Here is a 20,433-nt window from a genome sequence, read left to right as displayed (position 1 = left end):
CTGCTGAACTTGCATTGACCGTCTAGAACAGGGGCTGCCAAACTCCCTCTGTACTAGGCCAGATAGTAAAAATTTTAGGTTTTGAGGACCATACACTCTTCCTTACAGCTACTCAACTCTACCCATGTAGTGGGAAAGCAGCCTAAACCATACATAAATGAATGGGGGTGGTGGCTGTCTTCCAATACTTTTTCTTTTTTTTTTCAGAAGTGGGCATTGTCTGTTGACCTCTGCTCTAGAAAATAAATAAGGAACTAGCATATTGCCCCATAAAAGGCTAATGCTTATTATTGCTGGATATGCTGTGAGTAAACTTGCTCAGTGTGTCTCCATAGACATGGGATGGTCAGATCAGTGAGGGTGTCTTTAAACAGTTTGGACCAGGGATGTGGAAACCTTTCTAATTTGGTCCCTAAGCTTAGAATCTACCCTGCCCTAAAAATTTTAATTTATAGGATGACACTAATCGACTGGGTGTTCCAGCATCCATCTGGGGACTGGTGGATGAACTTAATATTTTTTGTGCTTTGAGCAGGAAATGAAATGATGGCCTAAACCCTGGGAAACATTTCCCGATGAGTGGTCTGGTATTAAAGGGCAGTACCCAGATTGGGTAATGCAGAAAATGTGTTTCTGTTGTCACCCTTTTAAAAAGGGTTTCCTTTCCTCCTTTTTGGTCTGGGAAGCTTGAGAAGATGAATGTTCTGGGATTTTACACCATTTGCCTCCCAGTGGATCCGCCCAGCGACCAACCCCTGGAGGAGATGCTTGTCTTCTCTGGAGAACAGCCAAGAAATGGTGTTTCCTGCTTCTCATCCTCTTTAGATTTAGATCCTCTTTTTGCAGGCTTCCTCCTCTTGAGTTTGTTCTCAAGTTGATGCAGGGTAATTATGGACTTCCAGAGAACACATCCAAGTATAACCCCAAATTAAGTTTTCCCACAGTTGTGGTTTTCAAAGCAAGATTTTTTTGCCCAGCAGTTGCTATGGTGGAAACAAAGAGCCGAAATCCCAGCCTCTGTTCTGAAGACACCTGCAGTCTGTTGGGGAGACAAGAGAATACCCGTGAAACAAACGCAGAGCAGGACAAGACAGAGTGTAATTTGTATATATGTGTAGTGTAAGAGTGACATGAAAAGCATGTAATTCATGATATTTTTAAATAGGTAGTGCAGCTTTTAAATAGTTATTTGACAAACAATAGACTTGCTCAAGAGTCTCCTCTGACAGACAAATAGCCGATAAGACTATGAGAAATGTGTCCAGCCTAATTAATCATCAGAAATATGTAAATTGAACCATAATGAGATACCACTGTATACCAAGCAGAATGGCTGAATAACAATGACAAAACCAAGTGCTGACAAGGATATGGAGCAATTGCCACTTTCATACTCTGGTGGAAATATAAAGTGGTCTAACTGTTTTGAAAAACAGCTTGGTATTTTAGAACATTGGCATCTGTGTGACCCAGCACTTGCACTCTAGGTCTACACCTGACAGCTATGTATCTATCTGTCTGTCTGTCTGTCTATCTATCTCTATCTTTCCATGAAGAGATGTGTTTAAGAATGTTCATAAGCATTCTTTATAACAGCCAAAAGCTGCAAACAACCCCAGTGTCCATCAGTAGCAGCTTGGATAACCAAATGTGGTATATTCATTCAGTGAGAAACTTTTCAACAAGGAAAATGAATGAACTACAGCTGCATGCAACAATTTGGAAAAATCTCAAAAACACAGTGTTGAATGAAAAAAGACAGATATAGAAATATACATATATTTTATATATATATATAGCACTATATGTATGATTCCATTTATTTAAAATTCAAAAAATAAGTAAAACTAAGCTCTAGTGTTTATGGATGTGTGTATCTCTGCACATGTACTAAAATGGGTTTTAGTATATTAGTAAAATCTGAAGCTGAGCATCCGTTGAAATATCTCCGCCCCAATAAAAGAAAAGGAAAATGGAAAGCAGCAAAACCCCTAGACTGGAAATGGTGATGTGAAGTGACTCTGAAGGAGATGGCAGCTGTTGAGAAATTTGAATGTTCTTGCCATCTAGACTGCTTCTCCCACATCCGACGAAACAGCCCCACTGAAACCCAGGGTTGGGAGTGGACGTGAGACCTGATGTACATAAAGGGGAGACTGAAAATGGCAATGTCTTCAGACTTTGGGGGAAAAAGAAGGAGATGAGAAGGCAGAATTCCAGATCTCCTCTTTGCTCTATGGATACCACTGGAAGAGCCTGGACACAACCTCCCTGGCTTCAGAGACTCCTTGGCAAGCCCTGTCTTCCTGCACCAACAGTTGGCAGCTGTGAGGAACACCCATTCCATCCCATGCCACTGGCTGGTGACCCATTTTGAAGTTTCCTGGCTCCGAAGAGGTTGAGCATGGACTCTGCTGAGAGGTGCACGAGAGTCTCTGGGCTGATTTTACTTCTCAAGATTCTTTTCCTGGCATCTCTGTCCCAATTGCATCAATCCCTGGGGACCTGGGCCACTTGCAGCTCTGGACCCCAGTTGCCACAATAGACCCCTTTTTGCCAATCACATAGGAACTTCAGGTTTAACCCAAGAGCTGGAAAGCCCATCATAAAAGTAGAGAGATAATGGGTAGGAGAAGGGGTGTGGAAAGACCAAAAGAGGCAGGAGTTGCTTTGTGCCCCATCTCCCAAATGAGGAACTCCTATCTGCTCTGCAGAGTACGGTGCCAGCCCTGGGAATGATGGCTGCGACTGCTAGAGAGCTGAGAATGGAAATATCCAACGGCTGCCATTGGCATCCAGACTGTGCGAGAGACTGATTTACAGAGATGGAGAGAGGCCGTCTGGCTGGCCCCAAATTTGATCTACTTTTCCCTCTCATAAATCCAGTGTTCACATAAATCTCTGTATTCTCATCCCCCCCATGCTGGGTTCCTTTTTTTTTTTTTTTTTTCCTTTCCTTTTTATTCTTCATGAAAATAAGTAAATCACTGACAGTCATCCTATACCCATGCCCCAGTCCATGAAGCTCAGGAGCTGGGTCACCGAGAGAGGCTCCCTCTCACCATGAGTCTCTGCCTTCTTCCACCCATAGAAAGAAGGCTTTGCAGACATCTTTGTTCTGGTTGCATGTGGATACACGGCAGCCTATGCCTTTATTATCGGGTAGATTTTCTGAGAAGGCAGCCAGAGATGAAGTGGAAAGCACATGAGATCAGAGCTGGTAAAAATCAGTAATGGACCAGTGGCCCTCCCACTTTCCTGCTGGCCTTGGCCTGCCCTCTAGGCCTGGTAACCTTGCTGGGCCCAGCCATTCTGCTGACTGCCCACACGCCTCACCTTTCCCGACCCTCTCCTCTGCCCTTTCACATCTTTTAACTTCCGTGCCCACCATTCCCCTGAGGACCTGACCAGTGACTAATTCATCTGATAAATTAACTCAAGCAGATATGCTGGACAGGAATGTATCCTGGGCTCCACACTCAAGCTATTACTTCTTACATGATCTTTGACAAATCATTTCCCTGTTCTGGACCTCAGATTTCTCACCTGTAAGATGGGAAAACTGTATTAGACAACTTCCAACATTTTGGTCAAGAGTAGAATCATTTAATCCAACACTTGTTTGGTGAAGCCTCCAAATTTTGAAAAGAATGAAAGGCAGTGCTTGTTGAAGTTGGAGTGGGCCTTGATCGCTGGCTGAGACACCATGGCTCTAGAGGCATTGCCATTGAACTTGGTGGCACCAAGAAGCCCAGCACCAAGAGATTACTGTGGTGTAATTAAACTCTAGCTTCTGTCATTCAAGTTGTGTGAATGTGTCCTGATCCCCAGAGGAAACTGAGGGCTGAGCCTCAGTTTTTCCAACACCAGAAATGAGCAGGTGGAAACATGATATCTAGGGCCCTTTTAAAGCTATGAGTCCACCATCTCTAATGTATGCTAATGACTGACAGAGGTTTGATGGGCCCCTTAGATACAATTTGTGCACATTCACATTCCTGCAGCGCTGTAAGCCAAGGCAGCCCCGTGGATTTCAGCTAATGGGGATTGCAGTGGCAAGAGGAAGATCTCTGGTTCGGGAGGCTTCTCAAGAGTAGCATAATTTACAGGGGAGCCTAGTCTGCCTAAATAACCAGAAGAGGCCAGATGCTTGGTAGAGGGAATGCAAACCCAACGTGTTTAGATTTTCACTACCCTGAACATGATGTGTAAACTTCACACCCATTCTTTCATTGCCTCGTGTCTTGTCTTTTGAGGTTACTAAACTCTGTCATTTGAAGCAAGTGGATGTTTGGCTCCATTTGCCTTCTGACCTCATGAGGTGGATGGGGAAGGCTGAAGACATATGTGAGCTCAACTGTGCAGGCTGCTCCTCCTGTAGAAATGACCCTGCCCTTCACAGTTCATCATTCACCATGACCAGCATGGCTGCGTTGGTCATTGCCGGGCTCTGTTCAAGGTCCTGTTCAAGGACCCTTGGAAGTGGTCTGGTCTCACCCTCCCCTTCTGGTCTACAAAGTCCACATTCACTGACACCCCTTTTAACCATTGCTCTTCCATTTATCTTCCTGGGTCCCAGGGCAAGTGGCTTGGTCTGGTGCTTCTCCCTCACACCGGGTCTCCCACTCCCACAGGGGCCAAGTTGTGACATTTCTGTGGCCACCAGATGCCCACCCTCCCATCCTACCCTGGGACTTTGTGATACCTTACCAGGTCCTGGTCCTGGGTGGGTCCTAAGCCTTCCGCCCATTAACTGCTGTTCCCACAGCTGTAGTCCCAGTTACACCACAGTACTTCCTTCAGCCCCTAAAGGAGGACACAGGTGCCTTCTAGAAGCCAAAGTGTTCATGTTTCTCTGCAAATATACACTTTTTCATAATCTAAAATCAAGAAATAGAAAGAGCAAGGAGACTTAATTACATTGTCAGCCTGATTTCAGATGGGCTGTGAGCATAGGCTAATTTACAAAGATTTGGGGCCATTGGTTCCCCCACTGTTTATTTTAGCTGTGAGACCATTTCTTTGGGGAAATCTTGGGGGCATGGGCCTTTGTCAGGCCTTCTACCTCCCAGCTCGCTCCCTCCACCATTCACACTGATCTCTGAGGAAGCCTAGGGCTCTGAGATGAACAAAGTTTGAAATAACTGGCTGGCGGATGGGATGGGACGTGGGTGTCAAAAAGTTGGTTTCTGTTTCTACAAGGTTCAAAATGCTGAAGGAAGCAGGAGTCAGGTCTGGCTATTGTGATTTAGCCTCATGATCTTTAAAGGCCGATTAGGATCGTACTTGTTGGGAATCAGCATTGTTTTTATTATGGGCACCAGCTTTCTTCCCAGGAGGGGAACAGACAAACCCCTGCCCTCTAGCTGCTAAAAACCAGTATCCCGTGTTGTTTCCAGGCCCTGAAGGATCCCACCCTGGCGGCCAGGAAGGATTTCCAGAGGGAAGCTGAGCTGCTCACCAACCTGCAGCATGAGCACATTGTCAAGTTCTATGGGGTGTGTGGCGATGGGGACCCCCTCATCATGGTCTTTGAATACATGAAGCACGGAGATCTGAACAAGTTCCTCAGGTAAGCGAGGATGGCCATCCCCGCCCCTAACCCCCACCGAACCCCTGGGGTTCTCTCTGGAGCCAGAAGTCCTATCACTCCCCTGAACACTTCAGTCTGGAGATTAGAAATGAAAACAACCTTTCATTCTTCTCCATTACCTCCTGAGCAGTTGGATATAGGCCTTTGCCCCTGATTTCTAGGGGGGATGTTGAGGATGCTATGAAAAGGAACCTGTACTCTACTTCCTGATTCTAAGGTAGACTGAGAAGAAGGGCAGGGTGTGAAATGGGTCCAAGGAGGGAGATCAGAGGACCTGCCAGCCTGTAACTACCAACTTTAAGATTCTAGGGCCAGCCCTTCCCCTGATGCCGTGAATAGCTTTCTGACTTTGCGCCTTATGTTCTCACTAGCAAAGTGAGGCTAGCACCTTCCACACCTCCTGAAAACCTTTTTGTCAGAGACTTTTTGATGATGAATAAGAAGGTACAAGGTTACAAACTCACTGGGAGACAGAGATGGTTGAATTCAAGGGCAGACTTTCCCCCAGATAAATTTAGAACTGGGCTATCCAGTATAGTAACCATATATGGCTATTTAAATTTAAATTTACAATAACTAAATTTAAATAAGATTTAAAAATTCCTCTGTCTCACTAGCCACACTTCAATTACTCAATCGCCACATGTGGCTAGTGGCTACCATATTGGACAGCGCAGTATAGAACATTTCCATTAATAGAAAGTCCTGTTGGCTAGCACTGTTCTAGAAGGATTGGATTTTTTTGTAAGAAGGGTTTCCACAAGCCTGGAGCAGGATCATCTGGATTTTGAGGGGCTCCTGATGGAACTTTTAAGAGACTGAGACCCCAAGCAGATGTTCTGGATGGAGTTACAGTGGGGTTTGGGGAGATGTGAAATCTACCTTCCCCAAAGAAGATAGCATCTCACTGACAGAGCAGAGTTAGCACTTCTCTGCCTCTCATACCTGTTACCTCCAAGTAGTGCCCAGATGTGGAAGAAGCAGGCATGTGTGAGCGTCTGTGGAATCCAGGGTCCCAGGAAGCGCATTGAACACTCGGGCCCTGGATGCTTTGAGGGTGTGGTTCCACTGCTGAGAATGAGATTTCCAGAACTGAGATGTGGGTTATGGCAAACTCTAGCACACTCCCCAAACCTTGATGAGCATCTCCTTGAAGTGGGACATTCAACTGAGTGCTGTGGTGTTTTGAGGAGGGAATGGAAAGGGTTGGTAGCAGGTTTCCAAAATTGGCCCTAGAGGAATTGGAAAGTATCCGTAGGCTTTTCTAAACTTCCTGAACTTGGTTTCACAGTGAAATTTACTCCTTTCCTGAAGAATTGAGTCCTTAGCGTAAGACAGACTTGGGTTCATATTCTGAATATGTCTTAGTGATGTAACCTGGAGCAAGTTATTAACCCCTAGTTCTCTCTCCTGGAAAATGAGACTATTCATAACTGCTTCACATGTTTGTTGTTATGAGTATTCAGTGACTATATTTGTATAAGGCCTGGACAAGTTTCCCATGTAGCTAGGTGTTCAGTCAATGGTAGCTACGATTAAAAGTATTACAATTATTATTTTATCAGAACTGTGAACCATGGTAGTTTCTAATACAGGCAGCATCCTTTCTCGGGACTCGGGATCTTCCTCTTCCTGTGCTTTCATTTCTCTGAGGTCAGAGGGACATGGTCCATTTTCCACCAAGCCCTCCCCATAGATTCAGTGGTGCCTTCAGCCCCAAGTGCCACCAGCAAGGCTAAAGAGAGGTCCCGAGTGCCGCTTCTTACCACTGTCATGCCCGCTCTAAGGGAACAGGAAGAAAAAGACCAAGAGAGAAGGCCCTTCCTGCTCCTGCACCTCCCAGTTGGTGTGTTTTAGGGGCAGGCTGCAGTGCGCTCTCCTGGTAAGTGGGAATGTGGCTTGCCTGCTGATTCCTCTTCCTTGTGAGCTGATGTAGCAGTTCTCCTTTGGAGGCATGAGGTAGGCAGTGCCCGCAGGAGATAATCAAATGAACGTGTTATATTTAACGGTACCTTTCAGCGGAAACTGGAGAAGCAGTGAAACAGGCTAAGGTCTCATTGTACACCAGGGCTCCTTGGCTCACAGCTTCATAAATAAGGGCCCTGGGTGTGGTCAGAGCTGACTGGGCTCTCTAGAGAAAAGAGTGAACACTAAAAGTGACTGATATGACAGGGCACGGTGTTAGGATAACAAATCTGGCCCATGATTTGGGATGGAGCAGGTGCTGTGGCTCCCCAGGTCTCTTCCTCAGGGTCACAGGGTCTCTTCATCCCATCTTGCCATTAACAGAAGTTACCCAATCCTAGACAGTGTGGTGGAGAGGTTAGGAGGTAGACTGAAGAGCGTTGCTACCCGAAATGTGAACTGTATCAGCCCTGGAAGCATCAGCACTGGGAAATGCAAATGAATGAGCTCTGCCTAGCCAATCAGAATCGTAAGAGCCCAGGAACTGTATTTAACAAGCCCTCTGGAAGCTTAAAGTTTAAAACTCTCTTCCAGAGCCACATGTCACCCATGTGGCCACTGTGGGACCTCTGTGACTTTGACCAAGTGATCTGATCATTTCGTGCCTCAGTTTCCTTATCTTCAAAATTGGGGTGGGAAGACTGAGTGAATTAATATATAATATTTAAGATACTTAGAGCAGTGGGTGGAGCATAGTAAGGGCTGTGTAAGAGTTAATTGTTTTATTAATTGTTCTGTAGTAGACATCAAGAACCTGGGAAGCCCCTGGGTAACCATAACATATTCAAGAGTAGGTTCATTCCCTGATTCGTTAAAGTATGTCTGCTGTCATCTTAGTTGGGAATCTGGTTGTAGAGTTTGACCATATCCATACTCACAGAATATAATTTTGGGTAGATAGAAATAGTCCATAAGTAGACTGAGAAGAGATCTCATTCATTTCTGTGGTGCATTCCAGAGAACAGGAACTCACGAAGACATTTCCCCTTGATCTCCTTAATTCTCTCTGCCCCCTCTCTTCTCTGCCTAACCCCACAGGGCCCATGGGCCAGATGCAATGATCCTTGTGGACGGGCAGCCACGCCAGGCAAAAGGAGAGCTGGGGCTCTCTCAAATGCTCCACATTGCCAGTCAGATTGCCTCTGGCATGGTGTACCTGGCCTCCCAGCATTTCGTGCACCGGGACCTGGCCACCAGGAACTGCCTGGTTGGAGCTAACCTGCTGGTGAAGATCGGAGACTTCGGCATGTCCAGAGATGTCTACAGCACCGATTACTACAGGGTAAGGTGGCTTCTCCAGATGCAGCAATCCGTGGCAGAGCTAGTACCTTCTCACATGTCTTTGTCATTGTCCATTAACCCTGTTACTCCGGAGCACACATATACACATCTGTGCCCAGATATACACCTGATGCTTATCCTTTGGCCACTCCTGCATCTCAACATACCTGTTAATTATTCTCTGGATAGCTCACTCCTCCCTTCCACCTGGATAGGGATACTTGACTGTATCCTTACATTGCAATGACATAATGCACTGTATTCTTACTTCCATCAATACTCATTCTTCATGAGATAACACACACACACACACACACACACACACACACACACACACACACACACACACACATATCCCCAAATGCTCACATGGACAAGCTCAATTTTAACATCTTTCAACTGAGCTCCGTATCCAGCCTCACCCACGACACATTTTATTCTTTAACATTATTTGGTGAGCTTATAGGCTTGTTTTCAAAGGTAGATCTTGATAAGAAGTCAGAACCCAACATAAAGTAGCAAAAATGGTTAACGTATTGCTGAGCAGAATTATCCAAATGGCATAGGAAAGGTGAGGGAAGGCAGCAGGTTCTCATTGCCAACTTTGGAGAGAGGTACAGGTGGGCCTTAGGAAAAGCTTTTTGATTGTGAGTGGAGATATCACGTTCAGTTTTACCTCTATAAAAGTATCTACTTTATATTAATAGGTGTCTTATTTTGCTCCCCTTTGTATTTGGGAATCATCTTCCCACAGATCAGTGAGTGGTTCTGACAATGTTATTATTGCCAGGGAAAGGACGGGTGGGCATGAGTGGCATTTATTCCCCAAAAGAGAAATATGGGTGCAACCTGTATACAGAGATAGGATAACTTCTGCAAGTTGATTGGGAGGCCGATGCCTCAAATATATGGAAGATTTACTTTGGGGTCTTTGAATGGGTAAGGAGTTTGGATGGTATATAAGGAGAGGGTGGGGCAATGTTTTGGAGGTTGAGAGGCATGGCAGCCATTTCCCTCATCTTCTTTGTACAGAATGAATGATCATATTGTGAATCAAAGGACCTAGATATATGTCTTTTTGGCCTGAGCACGGTGGGTCAGGAGGCTGTGGGTTTGGGGTTGGCATCTGTAAATCAATTCTGTCTGGATGCTCTTGATGGCTTTGCCTAAACAACATTGCCCAGACGTTATAAGGGATCACTCAAGACACTTTGTTTTAGCCATAACCTGGAGAAAAATGGAATATTTGAGAAATTCCTTTGGTGGCTAAAAATGGACGAGTTCATGGTACAACCAAAAGATGGCAGATGGTAGACCATCATGAGAATATGAAGCAAAGTAGACCAAACAGTAGCGAAGGTAGAAAGTCTGCAGAAAACTGGGCAGTTTCTCTAGCTACCTGCCCAGTCCAACATCCCTAGATATGGAAAAAGGAGCTATGATGTAGCAGTAGGCACAGACTGATGGGCAGGGCAGACCTCCCAGGAAATATCACAGTGGAGTCTTTCTTTCGCATCTAGACCAATTTTTTTTTCAGTCATTTCCAAGAGAGGCATCGGTGTGGTTACTAAGGGCCCATGGGTCATAGATTTCTTGAGTCTAGCTGGAGCTGGCACTGTTTAATTGCTTCTGCACTCTGCATTAATGGGGTTTGCTGGCCCGTCTGGCTGAGCTCAGATTTATGTTGGTGTTGATAAAAGCAAGGGATGGATCATTGTTTTTCTGTGTGAAGCAGATGTTTGATTATACCAATCTGGTCTCCACTGGCTTTACCAGGGTGCTGGGAAACAATATCTGACCAGAATGTGTGCAAACTCAACTTTAAGCTTGCTTCAAGGAGTGCAATTAATATTTCTTGATTTTGATTTAAAAGAGAGAAGAAAAAAAAGATTACATCTCCAAATGATCCTGCTGTGCCCTAACTTGAACAGTTGTGAACTGTTGCTCTTTATACCTGGGAGAGCTACAAGGAGTGAATCCATCTTGTTTCTCTGGGCTCCAGGGCAGATTAGAATTCAAGGATGGGAGAGTGAGGTGGGAAAATGTTCACCTACCAGGTATCCACAGTTCCCTTTTCATGAGTTCTAAGCCAGGTATAAGCAGAGGCCAGCTGGCTTGAAAATGTGTGTCTTTGGTCCCAAGGAAGTATAAAATAAAAAAAAGGATAGCTGCGACTTCCCTGGCAGTCCAGTGGTTAAGACTCTGCCTTCCAATGCAGGAAGCGTGGGTTCGATCCTTGGTCAGGGAACTAAGATCCCCCGTGCCATGGGGTGCAGCCAAAAACTTTAATAAAAAAACAAAAATGGATAGCTATTGCAGTAAAAACACAATGCACCATCAGAGAACTGCATATCCACTCATGGTGGGTAGATATTATACTCTGCATATTCAAAGAGCAGCTTGTGTCATATCTTCATGTTCAGTACAGGTGCCCACAAGGTCGTCATGTGTACACAGCCCCACCCCCTCCCTCACCTTCTGTAAAACAAAAGGCAGAAGTAGACTTGCCTGAGGTCATATCAGTAATAAACTGTGAAGTCTTATTATCCGTATTGGAAGACATCAAGGTGACAAGGGAGTTCCGTATTTGGGCCCAATGTTACCTATGCTCACATCCTAACACTGCCATTAACAGCCATGGGACCTCAATGTGCTTTCCTGAAACCTCTATTTAATTTCCCCGTTTTTCAAATGAGGACAAACATGGTCTATCAATCAGGTTATTTTTGACGTTAAGCAAGTTGATCTGTGTAAAGAGCCTGGAATACACTACTTACTGGATAAACTATTGTTTATTTTCCTTAGTCCCCTTCACACCCAAGGCAGGAGAACCTCAGGGATAATCTTATTTCCACATGTAGTTCTTGGGTCAGAGAGAAGGACCTCCTGACCACTGGAAAATAAACTGGGATCGTGTAGCTGCCCCAAAGGAGCAGAGTCTTTATGTTTGACCACCTCTGGAAAATTTCCTTCCCAAGGTTTCAACTTAAATAGAAATGCTGGGTCATCAGTACTTGCCTGTTCTTCTGGTCTGTGCTTATGTGGTCTTGCTCATGAATCTTAGAGCTAAGTCCACGTTCAGGTGATTTATGAAAGATTTTTTTTGTTTGGTACACCGGCTGAGACTCTGGGGGCATACAGTGATTTATTAGATAGCAAGAACGCTGAAGGATTCTCTCTGCAAGCTGACACCCGGGACAGGTTTGCACCTCTCGGCTACCATGCGTTACTGAAATCTGTTGGGCCTAGGACTTTGCTGATTTCTGGTACCTAACACAGCTAAATGCAGATAATTCAGGCGTGTGTGTGTGTGTGTGTGTGTGTATGCGTGCACAGGCGCGCTCATCTGCCCAGTGTAGATTCCAGGGTGTGTATAGGAGGGCAGAGGGGGAGGTGGAGATAAACTCCTCCTTCTATTCTTTCCTTTTTGATTTTTTAAAACGAAGAGCTGCCATCTGGCTCATGCACAGGTGATATGAAAATGATGTACAAAGGTGAACTGCCTAATTTCCTGTTACATATTTACAGAGAGAAAACAGACATCTCTGCACCAGAGTGAGTGCCAGAGCGATTTGTTCTCGCTTCTTAAGACTGTGCCCCATGACAGATCCCTTTTCCTTGTATGGGTCACTGACTCATACACTTCTGAGACTGCCTTTAACCTGGCTTTGACAAGTGTGGGGCTTTGGTACCATTATATCTTTCTCAGAATATCAGACAACACTAAGAGTTTAGGGCTCAAATCTGGAATTAAAGAAAGTCCTGAAGAAGATGAGGCTGGGATTCCAGAATAGAAATGTTTTCAGATGTTTTGATTTGGAGGGGAGGTGGTATGCTGTTACAGGAAGAATGGGGGTGTAAGAGATTGGTGCTCTGATCCTACTGATGCAGAGGGCCAGGGGTGCACCTTCCTGTTCACTCTGCCGTCCTCCGTGCCCGGCACAGGACCTAGAACTTGGCAGACACCCAATAAACATATGAACAAATGCATGAAAGAACGAATGAAGTCAGAATGGGAATTCAGAGTTAGGCAGGAAGTGGATTAGGCCAGACCAAGAGGAGCCTGAATAGGCATCACTTTTGTGGAAGGGCTTCCATGCTCTGCAGGGCCAAGCATCGGGATCCCTTCAATAGGCTCCCCAGTTAAGATCTAGGGCAGATCTTATGTGTTCCAGCTACACCTAATAGTGACAGAGGTGACAACCAGAATGGTAGCAGCAGAGAATCAGTGGAAGAATAACTCTGCTCTTGAATCCCGCCTGATTCTCCTGTCTCCTGGGGCTCCCTGCTTGATCATGTAAGCCCTCACACCAAAACCAGCTGAAGGAGGCGCGCTCATTTTACACATGCTCATTGTGGAGCTTTGCACTTTCTCACCAGCCTCTTAGTGCTCTACTGGGAAAGGAAGAGGGCTGAAATCTTCCAGGTCAGCAATTATTGGCCTCCGTTTTATAGTTAAGCCTTGGAGAGGGTTGGTGATGTGTTCAAGACCTTGAGATTCTCCAGCAGCAAGTCAGTGTTAGAGCCTTTATACAGCCTTAGGATGAGTGATCCACTTTGTACATTTGCTAAACTTGTCCATGCTGGTTTATTTCCCCTGGTGCCAAATCCCCTAGCCATTGAGAAGGTCCATGTGCTGGGGACAGGATTCAATACAATTCCCTGACTATGTGCAAGGATGAAGAGAATGTGATCTGTATTCCCAAGGAAATGAAATTTTCATAGGGAATATAAAACAGGATGAAAACTTGTAATTCCACCATAACACAATAGGGTTACCAATTTCAAAAGCCCATGTAATTAGAGGGATGATGTGGGTCTTGAGGCAGTCAGTGGGTTGAATTTTAGGAGGAATAAAGATAGTTTTGAAATAGGCAAACCAGGAGAGTGATCTGGAACAGTGTGTCACTCAACCAGCCACACTTGAGGATACATGAAAGATGCGTGGAAGGATGTTTGTAAAGGAAGGATGGGACCACTATGGCGGCTCTTGAAAGGCCAGCTGTTCTGACGTGGGTAACTGAAGGACAGTCATGGGAAGTTTGTCATCTGTTTTAGTGTAAATGAGGCTCTGTGAGGACCAGTCATCAAGCAGTGGCATGTAGGAGAGATGGCTGGGACCCGAGACCACTAAAGCCATGGCAATGGTCCAGGGAAGAGACAATAAGGCTGTTTGCTGTGGGGTTAGCAGTGGAGTGTGGAAGAGAAGCCATCGGAATTAGTGGGGCTGGGAAAGGTGAACTCAAGGCTAGGGCCTGGGAACTCAAAGCCTCTATCCGTTTTGTACTGTAAGCTTGAAAAAGAATAACAGTGAAATGGAGGGTCGGGATGGATTTTTCACAAATGCATATTTTAGGCCACCTAGTCCATTCTGCATCCCTAGAGTGTTAAAAACAGATGAACAAATGCCAAATCATTCAATTTTAAAGAAACATGAAGCTGGAAGGAGCCTTAAATGTCATCTATTTCACCCCTTTGGCCCCAGGCAGAACAGCTTCAGAATCATTCCGGACAGATGGTTTGCTTGCTCTATTCCGGTGCATCTCCTGGGATTCCACTGGCTCCCCCTTATTCCTTCCAGCTGTGGCAAAGGGAAGCTATCATTAGTGAGAGATTTATCTATATTTTTCTTTCTAATTTGTAACACCCTTTAGAAGTGGGAAGTTCTCAGTTATGTCTAGCCAGAATTTTACCTGCTGCAAAGTAAGTCTATATTGTACTATATCCTTAGAGGAGATAAACACAGTTTATATTATAAAACAGACATTATAACACTCAGGAAAACGTGAAGATGCTCAGTGAGACCAAAATAGGTAATTGGTTGTGTTTTATTTGCTGGAGGGGAATCAATGGGATATAAATATCTCCCTCCCTTGACATGCCAAAAAAATAATATCCTCTTTCTGAGAGCAGTTTCCAGGGGTCTCCTAAATTTGGTTTCACTTCCTTGTAATATTGAAATCTAGTTGTTTCCTTTTGTCAGTGACGGTGGTGCAGGCATGGGATAGATGCTATCATAGTCAGCCTGATCTCCATGGGGACAGATATTGCGGAAAAATAAGGACAGGCAGAATCCTCATCAGAAAGTTTCAAGAACATGAGGCACGTTTATACTGGAACCCAACCTCAACACAGGAGAGGAGAAGGCAGCAGGGTGTTGATTCACTTTATCCTTCTCTGCTCCTGTGGACGGTGGGGATAGCAGCCTCTTTATAACTTGACAGTGGCGAGTATTATAACAGACCCAGCTTGGGGTCCTCAAGTATAAAGGGCTTTTTTTTTTTTTTAATGGCAAACTGAATATATAACATATAAAGATACATAAATTTCCATACAAATATCTTCTCTACCAGCTGTAATTAAGATATTTGTATGTGGGCTTCCCTGGTGGCGCAGTGGTTGAGAGTCCACCTACCGATGCAGGGGACACGGGTTCGTGCCCCGGTCCGGGAAGATCCCACATGCCGTGGAGCGGCTGGGCCCGTGAGCCATGGGTGAGTCTGGAGCCTGTGCTCCGCAACGGGAGAGGCCACAACAGTGAGAGGCCCGCGTACCGCAAACACACACACACACACACACACACACACACACACAGATATTTGCATGTAAAGAGAACAGTATGTTCCCTTGACTTCCTCCTGGCAGGGGACTGTATTTCTCTCCTAATCCTCAAAGCCCAGGACTTTGTGATCTGAGTCTAAACAGGAGGAGAGGGAGGAGGACTGGGTCAACATAGCGTTTGATATTCAGAATTTTAAACAGAGTTTTTACTCCCAGTTGTTTATTTTCTAAGTTTAGCCAATCCCACAGGACAAAGCTGAGGTGGGGATGGGAAGAACCCAAGAGAAAATGGGCAAAGTACTCACTAATTCTGGAGTCCGGCAGATGGATATTCCTTTGAATCCTGAGCTTCTGCTTATGAGCTATGTGACCTCAGGAAATTTTCTTAAATTCTCTAAGCTTTAGATCCTCATCTGAGAAAAAAAAAATGAGAACAATTTCTTCTTTTGTGTGGGTTAAATAAGATAATGTATGCAAATTGCCTGGTACCTATTAGGCACTCAATAGATGGTAGTTATTATTCTATGTAAATGAATAAGGTAGAAATTATATACAGATCTTCCTCAACTTACGATGGGGTTACTTCCTGATAAACCCATTGTAACTTGAAAATATCCTAAGTCAAAGAGGCATTTAATACACCTAAGCTACTGACCATCAGGGCCTAGCCTCACCTACCCTAAACGTGCTCAGAACAGTTATATTAGCTTACACTTGGACAAAATCATCGAACACAAAGTGTATTTTATAATAAAGTATTGAATGTTTCATGTAATTTATTGACTACTGTACTGAAAGTGAAAAATAGAAGGGTCGTATTGGTATAGAATAGTTGTAAGTGTGTGGGTTGTGATCTCATGGCTGACAGGCAGCTGAGGCTCATTGCTGCTGCCCAACATCATGACAGAGTATCCTGCTGCATTATCACTGGCCCAGGAAAAGATCAAAATTCAAAATTCGATGTACTATCTCTACCTAATGCGTATCACTTTCACACTACGCTGAAGCTGAACTATCATAAGTTGGGGACCATCTGTATAAGAAATTTTAAATAATTTAAAGTTACTTGCAAAGCAAGGTATTTCCTATTATGGTCTTTGGTGCTAGATCCTAACATTGAAGGGGAGAAGAGCCTACTTAAGAGAACTCAGGGAGATAAAAACAAAGCCACTCACTCTTCCGGGACTGATGTAGACTACTGGAGTTGGTCTGTTGGAAGCCCAGGAGGAAAAAGAAAGCACTTCTAGTTGGTCAGAGGAAGAATTTTCCCATTTTGGACCTGGTAGCTCCAAGAAGAAGCTAACTTTTGATAACCATAACCATGAATTCTGTGGCAGACAGAGGCCTTCAGAACTAGAGCTCATTCTCCAGGCCAGGCCTCCTAAGTGTGTGATGCCCCTTGTTACCCTAGAAGAAGATGTTAGGGTCATGTGCCCTAGAGCCTTGGGGGTAGAGACAAGGCTGGTTAAAGCCCAGTTCTCCCTCCTTTTCTCTCTTATTATATGCAACTCGATGGCCACTGCTCATTCCTGTGCATAACATGACATAACGGATATTCAAGAGCTTTGGGAACTGTTGGCTTGGGTGCTGCTGATTTTATCACCACTGCCACCACCACCATTACCACCATCACCAGCAGTATAGTCTGCTTAGTAAATGATCATGTGCACTCTGGAAAAAAGTTCATCATCATCCCAAACTTGACTGGCAGTGGTTGTCAGTAGGCCATCTCTTCCACTCTGCCAATCACCATGACAACCTCTCTTCCACTGAGGCATGCGCTCCAGCCTCTGTAGCCAGGATGGACCTTTGAGTTGTAGACCAGTTTGTTCTTGAAGTTGATCATGTTCTTACTCAGTGGGTCAATCCCCAACTTCCTGATCTTTGTATTTATTTAGTTAGTCATGTCCTTGAGTCATTTGGGTACATGCATGTCCTGTAGCCGTCTACAGCATAAATTCCCTTAAAGGCAAAGGAACCTACTCCATTTTTATCATAGTGATGTTTCACATAAAAGGCGCTTAATAAAAGTGCTTAATTTAAAAATATATTACCCTATGCCAAGTGTTTGTGATGGGTAAGGAATAATGGCCATTATTCCTTAACGGTCCTATAAATGGTCCCCACTTGCCAGGTACCAATAGTCAGTATGTGGGGATTCTGAGTAGGTATATCTGGAAGATGCAGTGGTGTCACCTAAGAAAAAGCCAACAGGATCTGATTCCCTACCAAAGGCCCAAACATCTGATTATCAGTGAAAAGGCCTGAGAGAATGTCTCACAATAATTAAAACACCCATGAGACTGCAGTTAGCACCAGGAGGACAATCTATTAATGTGCACAGGGGACCAGATTATTGAAAGGCTGTGTGATCAAAGCATTCACTCCCAGTAAGCCAGCCTGTGTGGGGAGCCTGACCACATTGAGAAGGATACATGAGGAAGAAATCAGAGCAAGGGAGTCAGATGAATCAAATGGTCCGTGTCATCTAGCTAAGAAATTCTGATATATCCCTATTGATCTGATAGCAAGGACTTCTTGGCTTCCTAGTCTTCTGCTTAAATCCTCCTCTCTCCCCTGACTGAAGCCACCCAATTGGACTGTCCTCCTACACCATTAACCTCTTTTGTTCCTAAGCCAGTTGTGAGAGCCCTTGATAAATGCCATGAAATTTGGGTAAGCGATCTACACCGGCAAACTCATGAAATCCTGGCTAGAAATCAACTTGGAGGTCATCTTGTTGAACCCACTTATTTGACAGATGGAGACACTGAACTCCAGAGAAAGAGCAGGTGTTTCTCAAGCTCATGCATCTATTTGGTGGTAGAGTTAAAATAAGAACGTTGGTCTCCCATCTCACAGGTCCAATGCTTCTCTTTGGTCATCATCAAAGGACTTTGAGGTCAACCAGGCTATTGTTATTATTCCTACCTACAGACCAGTAAACCGAGGCTCAGAGAGATTAGTTGGTGTTCCTCAGATTGCACAAAAACGTTGGGCAGGGCAGAGATGGTTTCCGTATTCTGATTCCTAAGTAAGGTTTTCTAAAGAATGTGAGGCCATTTGTGAATAGACATTTTAAATGGTCTAACAGTATAGTACTGTCTCCATAAAGTTAGGTAGAGTTTAAAGTTAGAAGTGGCAGAGTAATTTAAGGAACTATTATGCTTATGCCAGGAACTGTGTCAAATATGTATTTTTGTAATGCTATGAAATATTAGGCCAGATTCACCCTCTCCATATCAACAGATTCACACATCTGCATTCTTTCTCACTTCCCTCACACCTCGCCATCTGTCACCTGCCCTGTTTCTAGCCCACCTCTTGCTGTGACTGTTTGTCTCACTCTATCTTGAAGCCTTTCTTTCTGTCTTCTATGATCTCTTTTACTTTAAAGAAAACTTTTCATTTGACCTTTCTGCCACCTCCAACTTTCATTTGTCTCCTCAACTACTCTAATAGGCTGTGTTCATCTTCTGTCTTAATTTTTAAGCTTCTGGTCTTACCCCTTCCTTGACGCTGCATTTTGGGGTTCACTAATTATTTCACCATGGCCAAATTCAGATTCCTTTCCTCTAAAGAGTCTAATCCTTTTTGGAACTAACTGTTGAATGACATTATCAATAACTGCCCCATTCCTTCTCCCGCCCCTCCACTCCCCCACTGCTTAACATCCTTGTTCAATGCCTTAATGATGCTCTATGATCTACTCCCCTTTATAGCCATTCTCTACCTCTTCCACTGGTTTCTCTCCTTCCCATTGGAAGTTCTAGTGCCACCATTTTAGACATCTACTTTGAAAAGCTCACACACTCACATGGTTATAACCCTTTCTTGCTTTTGTGCAGAAGCTGTTTGAATTTACATTTTTAGCTTCTACCTCTTCTCTCTTTGATTGCTTAACCGGTAAGTCTCCCCTGGACAGTTCATTGGTGATTGAAACTCGTCTCGTTGGAGATACTACTCACTGTGGTGACCTCCTGCTTCTCAAATAGCCACTCCTCAGCAGTCTGTTGGCATGAACAAAAACTCTTTTGGGAGGTTCCTGGAATGGGAGTCATTTTTCAACTTGTCTCTTCCCCATTTGTACCTAATTCTTCCCCAAATCCTGTTATATCTTTCTTCATAGCACCTCAGCATCACTTGTTCTTTGAATGTTGGCAGGAAGGATCCTAATTCACAACCTGATCAGACCAACACTTGGATCAGTGTGTGCACCTTCAGTCTCAGAGCCCTCCACCCCATACTTCTCAAACTTTTCATCATTCTCCCTGCTTGTTTAAAAGCTTGGGGAAATATAATTTCTCAAAAATATACATTTCTCACCCTGCACTCTGCCTGTCTCCTTCCTGTCCCCTCCCACAAGAAGCCCCCTGACACCTAGCCAGCCTGTCCCTCATTCCACAATGGCACCTGCTCATTCCCATTATTTCATAAGGACTTCTGCATCAGTTTGCTAGAGCTGCCATAACAAAGTACCACAAAAGTCTGAGATCAAGATGTTGGCAGGGTTGGTTTCTTCTGAGGCCTCTCTCCCTGACTTGTAGACGGCCACCTTCTCCCTGTGTCGTCACATCATCTTCCCTCTGTACATGTGTGGGTCCAAATGTCCTAGTCTTCTAGGCACCCAAGTCATATTGGATTAGAGCCCACCCTGATGACCTCTTTTAACCTTAACTACCTCTTTAAAGACCCTTTCTATACATCTAGTCACATTCTGGGGTACTGGGGATTAATACATAAGAATTTGGTGGGAGGACACAATTCAGCCCATAACATCTTCTCTTCCCAACTTCCCATGTGCTCTTTTTCTCATATCCCCCTTTGTTTTTTCTCTCTGTCTGTTCCTCACTGCCATCAAAACCCAGTGATGCCCATTTCATTGTCCTCACGGGATGGTCTCCTTGGCATCGCCCTATTGGTTTACACACACAGATGTATTGCTTCATGAATGTGCTGCTTCTTTTTTTTTTTTTTTTTTGCGGTACGCGGGCCTCTCACTGTTGTGGCCTCTCCCATTGCAGAGCCCAGGC

The 20,433-nt window shown here is 44.5% G+C and overlaps 1 protein-coding gene across 3 annotated transcripts in view; it reads left to right on the top strand.

The window, feature by feature from the left end:
- Window positions 1-20,433, top strand: part of NTRK3 (neurotrophic receptor tyrosine kinase 3) — a 378,302-nt gene that overhangs the window by 329,689 nt on the left and 28,180 nt on the right. For all 3 annotated transcript variants that reach the window (XM_007446035.1, XM_007446034.1, XM_007446033.1), the window contains 2 exons: window positions 5,400-5,572; window positions 8,597-8,840. In XM_007446035.1, coding sequence (XP_007446097.1) covers window positions 5,400-5,572; window positions 8,597-8,840 — 417 coding nt within the window. The remainder of the gene's footprint in view (window positions 1-5,399; window positions 5,573-8,596; window positions 8,841-20,433) is intronic.

The sequence above is a fragment of the Lipotes vexillifer genome, unplaced genomic scaffold, assembly GCF_000442215.2.
Source record: "Lipotes vexillifer unplaced genomic scaffold, Lipotes_vexillifer_v1.1 scaffold495, whole genome shotgun sequence".
In the NCBI taxonomy this organism is placed as follows: domain Eukaryota; kingdom Metazoa; phylum Chordata; class Mammalia; order Artiodactyla; family Lipotidae; genus Lipotes; species Lipotes vexillifer.
The sequence above is the reverse complement of the archived record's forward strand: the minus strand, read 5'-3'. Positions and strand labels throughout refer to the sequence as shown.